Source organism: Nerophis lumbriciformis, linkage group LG06 (genome assembly GCF_033978685.3).
Source record: "Nerophis lumbriciformis linkage group LG06, RoL_Nlum_v2.1, whole genome shotgun sequence".
In the NCBI taxonomy this organism is placed as follows: domain Eukaryota; kingdom Metazoa; phylum Chordata; class Actinopteri; order Syngnathiformes; family Syngnathidae; genus Nerophis; species Nerophis lumbriciformis.
The window spans coordinates 33,977,066-33,984,250 of NC_084553.2; the positions used below are offsets into that span (position 1 = coordinate 33,977,066).

At 39.4% G+C, this 7,185-nt stretch overlaps 1 protein-coding gene across 2 annotated transcripts in view; it reads right to left on the reverse strand.

Annotated features, from left to right (window-relative positions):
- The window catches only part of LOC133608719 (chromodomain Y-like protein 2), a 72,922-nt gene extending 67,736 nt beyond the window's left edge, over window positions 1-5,186 (reverse strand). Inside the window, exon 1 of one of the 2 annotated variants that reach the window (XM_061964195.2) lies at window positions 4,946-5,186. In XM_061964195.2, the coding sequence (XP_061820179.1) occupies window positions 4,946-4,969 (24 nt within the window). In that variant the 5' untranslated portion in view covers window positions 4,970-5,186. Of the gene's footprint in view, window positions 1-4,531 lie in introns of both variants that reach the window. The other variant, XM_061964194.2, reaches the window with a different exon arrangement.
- Between the last annotated feature and the right edge of the window lie 1,999 nt (window positions 5,187-7,185).

Consider the following 7,185-nt stretch of genomic DNA (forward strand, 5'->3'; position numbering starts at 1 on the left):
CTACTTCCTAGTTGTACAACACACCATAAACAGCCAATTCCTTGTATTCCGACAAGTGATTTCTTCCCGGAAGTGAAAACCAGTGGTGGTCAACCAAGCTAAGATGGCTGTTGTACAGCAAGCAGCGCGCACACTATCTGAGTACATAAGGGGCCTATATCTTCCTGCAAAAATCAGATATGAGCTAAAAAATCAAACTATGGAATGGAATACATCCCTATGTTTTATCAAAAAAAAAAGATTTGTCGAGTCATAGAGGATTATTCGTCGGTGCAATTCCCAAACATATCTAACTAATATGCTCCAGATGCTATTCTACACGACAAAACAGATGAAAACTTGGAAAGGCATGGAAGTCTACAACTTCTTAGTGTGTGGCTGGGTCAAGGACATTGGTATCAAGACTGTCCTGGATAAATATGCATCGTTTTTGCTTGGGTAAGGCTGCATTTCATGATTTAACAAGTTCACGTGTCATTCGCTTATTAGACACGACTTGTCTGGTTCTGTGTTTTTCTCATAACATCTGGCAACATAAGTGTCCAACGTCTTGAACTGACTGACCAGGGAATTCCGCATTAACAACAAGTGATGTGTATGTCTTTGTATCACAGCCAGCCGATCAGTTGACCATCCAGTTGGTTGAGTCAGGACTAGACCTAAAAAATTAAACACGGCAAACACAGCTTCTGCTGCTTCTTAATATTTTTTATGGATAAATGTTTTACGTCTTTATTGCTAATAACAGATTTTTTTCTTGTGTATATTAAGCAAGAACAGCAACATGCCACCATATAACTTAAATGTTCAAACGGCACGACCCTGTTAAAAATACTACTTCAACTGATGTTGAAAATGCTCGTAACTCAAAGTATGCTTGCAACTTAAAACATAAATAAAAGCTGAGAGTCAGCTCATTCCCAAATTACTTGTAAGTTAAAGGGGGTCATATGATTTTTTTCCTACATTTTAAACACTTCCTTGTGGTCTATACAACATGTAATTTTACAGACCATCTTCAAGCTGCTTTCTGCTTGTCTCTTCAGAATGCGCTGTTTTATGGGCGGTCTGGTCTTATTTACGTGCTCAAGCCCTCCTCATGGCTTAGCCCGTTTCGACTGCGTCTCCACGCCGTCAGCCATGTTGTAGTTTTTAACGCTTCTATATCGAATCTGTCAGATATAAGTTAGAACTATATGCAACTTTGTATTAGAAATGGCAACAGCTGAGGATTTTAACATGTACGTATGTGAATGCAGGCACTTGGAGTTCCAACTGTAAAATCTACATCGAGTTAAATGGAGGACAGGAAGAAGCCAACGTACTTGTTGTTAATGACACCAAGGAAGTGGAAAAATACTGAAGATGACATCATCTCGAGTACGAGGAAATAAAAGACAACTCATAAAGACTTGATGCAGCTAAAAGCCAACAACAACTACAAAAATAACAGATTCTACAATATTAAGTAATACATAACATTCGTTGACTATCACCACCAATACGTATTTTACACCATCTCTTCTTTAAAACGGGACGTGAACACATTTGTATAATACTTAAAAGAAGTTTGTTCAATAAAATTATACCCAAACATGTCGTAAAGCCAAATATAAGCTACAATACAAATACAATACAAACAACAAGAGACATATCCAACACTTCTCTTGTCTAAAGTAAATCTGCACAGCCGATATTGGCATCTACATCAACATTATGATTTGCGTAAGGACTAGGGATGTCCCGATCCAGGTTTTTGCACTTCCGATCCGATACCGATATTGTTTTTGCACTTCCGATCCGATACCGATACTGACCGATACTGGCCTATCCGAGCATGTATTAAAGTTTAAAGTTATTTAGCCTACTTAGTTGTCAGAATCATGTTGAAAAGGGTTTTAGTACTCTTGATAACAACTAGCCAGCTGAATTAGGGGAGTTTGAATAATACACAATGGTTGGTAACAAGAAACTGACCTGTTTATTCAAGGATAAACACAAAATAGACAAAATTATACATGACAAACAGAAATGGCATCATTGAAACTAGGGCTGGGCGATATGGCCTTTTTTTAATATTGCGATATTTTAAGGCCATATTGCGATACACGATATATATCTCGATATTTTGCCTTAGCCTTGAATGAACACTTGATGCATATAATCACAGCAGTATGATGATTCTATGTGTTTTGATTGATTGATTGAGACTTTTATTAGTAGGTTGCACATACAATTGACCACTAAATGGTAACAACCGAATAAGTTTTTCAACTTGTTTAAGTCGGGGTCCACTTAAATTGATTCATGATACAGATATATACTATCAGATATATACTATCATCATAATACAGTCATCACACAAGATAATCACATTAAATTATTTACATTATTTATAATCCAGGGTGTGGAGGGGGGCGCCGGAAGTAAGTGTCAAAAAGACAGCCAAAAGAGTTTGATTTGAGAATAAATCTAAGTTAAAATGGGTAGAAATGCACCTATTTGCAGGAAATGTAGTCTTGATTTTAAAAATTTTCTTTCAAGGCTTGCATGTCTACATTAAAACATTCTTCTTCATACTGCATTAATATATGCTACTTTTAAACTTTCATGCAGAGAAGGAAATCACAACTAAAAAAAAAAATCAAAATTTTTTTCATACGGTGTTGATCTGGAAATGTTTGCCTCTGCATTTTGATGGTGTGGACGTGTGGCACCGAATAGAGATAAGCGTCTCGACAGACCTTACAATATCTGAACAATGATGACGAAAACTGTTTTCTCTGTCGTGTCTGTGTGTCGAAAATTGTTATGCGCTTATTTTTTTATTTGATGTTGTGCGTGGCATAGATTTGCCGTGCGCAGAGGACGTTTGAGCAGTGCACAATTGCGCAGGCGCGCACCTTAGAGGGAGCGTTGGTCACACGGCTGCGCTAGCATCACAGCTAACGTTAGCCATGCTGCTACCTCTCTGCTGGGAGAGGGCGTATACGTATGTGACGTATGACGTGACAGTATGTGACGTGTGTAAGAAGGTGCGCTTGCTGTCTGCGAGAGGGAGACACAAGAAAGAGTGAGAAGAGCCTGTCGTGTAATGCCAGCAGCTAAAAGCAACTGCGTGAGAATCCACAGACCTGTGGATGTGTTGAAGGTGTGCTGGAAAATGCGGAACAGAAATTAGGGAGCATAAGAAAAGTGGAATGTATTATTTAAATCGGTGCGTTGGAAAACACGGACCGGAGTTTTTTTTAAAAACTGGATCTGGATCGGCATGTTCCCATGCCTTGCCGATACGCATTTTTTGGCAAATATCGGCGGCCGATCCGATCCAAATATCGGATCGGGACATCCCTAGTAAGGACAGAACAGGACAGGACCGATGTAAAAAAAATAACCCTGCCTACCGCCCGAATGCAGCTGAGATAGGCTCCAGCACCCCCCGCAACCCCGAAAGGGACAAGCGGTAGGAAATGTATGGATGGATGGAATAATTAAAATTTGATAAATTTTTTGGAATCGATTAAGTATCGGTACAAATACGAATCCTGATTAATTTGAAAATCTGTTTTTTGACACTCCTAGTAATTAGCACTGGTAATATAAGTGTATTACTGGTGGCCTATCAATTAAAAATATATTCAGCATGTTTTCAACAACTTGTCAACAATAACAAATCTTTGTCAAAAAATTTTCATAATCGGCAATCGTTTCAGGCCTATTCGGGTTCACACATGGCCAAAGGAACAGTACAAGCCCAGCATACTCAAGAGTTTGTTTAAACCAGGGATGTCAAACACATTTTGGATCAGGGGCCAAAAGGAGAAAAATCTACTCCCAAGTGGGCCGGACTGGTAAAATCACGCCACGATAACTTAAAAATAAAAACAACTTCAGATTGTTTTCTTTGTTTAGAAATAGAACAAGCACATTCTGAAAATGTACAAATCATAATGTTGTAGGGTTTTTTTTACACTCACATGTTGCGGTTATTAGTATACTATCTTTATTTGTCGTTATTTATACTTTCTGAATAAATGATGTAATAATTTTCATCAGTCAACTCGTTGGTGTTAATTTTCAATCTATCAAAATAAAAAAGCAATATCAAAATCAAATTACAGGATGTTATTTATGTAGTTTGCTCATTTTTCTCGACTGGTGCACTAACATCATGTGGATATGTAGCATAATCTACAAAGATACAAATAATTGCTATTGCGACATCTAGTGGACACATTCAGAACAGCAGTTTCTTTCATTCAAAAATTTCGGCTGATTTTTATACTTAGCAAACTCATCCCGCGGGCCGGATAAAACCTGTTCGCGTCCCTGATCCGGCCCTCGGGCCATACGTTTGACACCCCTGGTTTAAACCGAATCAAAGAAGACATGTGGAAACACAACCTTAAATTTGTATGAGTGTCAATTACATTTGAGGGCACCACCCCCAGAGACAAGCCCCCAAAAAGGTACAATGATGCACTCCCTCCACCCCACTCTAGGACTCTTGAACCAGAGGTACTTTGCTTACTTGATAAACATAAAACTGTGGAGCTCCGTGACCAACACAGCTCGTCACGGCGGTGATGAGGAGGAGCTCATTCCTGACATGTGTGCGCACCTCCGCGACCATCCCTCCCGTCGGCATGTCCGCTGTCACTTTACCACCACTTTCAACTCGGCGACACCCCGAGCACTTCTAGCCGTCAAATACACCTCACATGTCCGCCATAACCACCAGGAAAAGAGCCAAAGAGTGTCAGGAGCGACGTAAAGTCGAGCAAAGCTTGTCGAGGCTTAGTTTGGTCTCTTTAAAGGGCTCAGGACGCCTCTTCTTCTTCTTTTTTTTTTTTACACACACTGCTCGACGCCCTCCCCTTTACTTCCTAATTCCAATATTCGGCAACATGACAACGAATATGGCGTGGACGTGGCTTCAGCCTACCTCGTAAAGGTCTCCCGAAGCCATAGCGAGGTGTTGACTCCGTTCTTGACCGACGTGTTGGGTCTTTCGGGAGGCTGTTTGGACGGGAATTAGCGAGCAAGCCTTGTTATTGCGAGCGATGGGCAGCAGCAGATCAGCAGACAGTGTCAATCGAGCCCGGCGCGCTGCGATGGATCGCTCAAGCCCGAGATACAAACAAGCACCGGGCGGTGCTGTTTTTTCAGTCTAACCACACCGAAAATGAGTTGGTATCTAAGGCGAGGGTGGCCGATGATCGTGCACCTCCTCCTCCTCCCTTCGTGGAGGGACGGAGGGGTGTCTTGTGACGCTGAGACACGTCCTGATCCTCTCCACCTGTTCACTGGAACCTCATTCACAACTTGCATACTTCCTTAACACTACTAATTGCATATTGCATATTGCATATATATATATATATATATATATATATATATATATATATATATATATATATATATATATATATATATATATATATATATATATATATATATATATGTGTATATATATATATATATATATATATATATATATATATATATATATATATATATATATATATATATATATATATATACACACACACACACATATGTACATATATTCATCCATCCATTTACTACCGCTTGTCCCTCTCGGGGTTGCAAGGGCCGAGGGGTGCTGGACAGGCCTCGTATTTTAACTTTTTAAGGTCAAGGCAAGTGTTGCCTTAAAGGAGGGCTCATATTTTAGGGCACCAAGGCAAACATTATTTTCTTTCAAGGCAGGGCCTCTGATGCATGCATGTGTATGTATGTATGTATGTATGTATATATATATATATACACACAGTTTGAGCAGAAATATGATATATAGGAAATAACTATACGCAATAAAACATTAACAAAATGCTTTGTCACATGAATGGTTTTTGAAGTAATACCTTTGTGACGTGAAAAAAACAAGTAATGTAAAAAAAAACCCATGGCATTTACTTTTTGATATCAAAATAAAACACAACGCAGTTTGGCTATTGACGATGAAGTCTAATAAACAAGCTTTGTTCTTCTCCAATGCCTCCTTGTGGTTCAGTGGAACAGTTTGGCCAACAACAACAAAAAAACAGGAGTGACACCTCTCACTTCGAATACACAATTTTCACAGCCTGCGTTCAGTTCGAGTGAGATGACAAATCATTTGAGCTATTATGGATGTTATTTGAACACTGATACAGTTTGCAGTGAAATAAAGGAGGCGTGAACATCCCTGTCAACAAACTAAATACTTTATAAACTAGTTGTGACAACGATCCCGACACATCGCCTGCTGCATGTGTCCTCACCGCATTAACTCTCAGTCACAGCAGCTGAAGGACGCTGTATTGAGAAAATAAAAGCAACATCAAATAGTTTTTCTCCTTCGCTGTATACTTTTAGTGTGGGGACAAGTGTGTCTGTCTCCAATATTGTCCACACCTGTTGCCATCTAACAGCAGTGCGCTCTTAAACGCACGCCGGGAAGCAAGGGGAAAAATGGCGTTAAACCAAGCGCTTGGCTCCGTTTACTCCAAGGGCAAATCTCCGTAGCAAAGTCTGTGTAGTTAGTTCGCCATGATTATCAAGCCAAATAACGCTAGTGCGCATGCGCCTGACTTTGTGTCGCCTAAAATGCATTAATAAATGACTTTTTTTGGTAATTAAGAAATTAGACGGTATCACTAACCGTCTGAAATGTTATCGCAAATTATAATTATACCGTTTATTGTTACATCCCTTGTCCATTAAAAAGTAAAAATTCAAGGGCGGTCACGGCATGTTCTTGTCCCAGATGCTGGTCAATTTTTTTAGGGCACTACAGCAAATAACGAGGGCGGTCGTGGCACGTACCGCAGTTGCCATGGTTAAATTCGATTCCTGGCTGGAGCCTATCCCAGCTGCATTTGGGCATATATATATATATATATATATATATATATATATATATATATATATATAGCTCAATATGTGACACTCAGTCACCCTTAGACAAATTCTTTACCAAGATCAGTTTTTAATGAAGATGTGAAAAACATACTAATTTATAGTACCAATTATGTTTATTATTGTGATTGTACTTTGCCATGGTGAAGTCCCAAAAAAATGTAAGTATAAACTCTTAAAGGGTTCGAACAGAGGGCCGCCCCGGGCTAAATTGGGGCACTCACCACCTCCCTATTTCAACATTTTAGTGAATGTGAAACG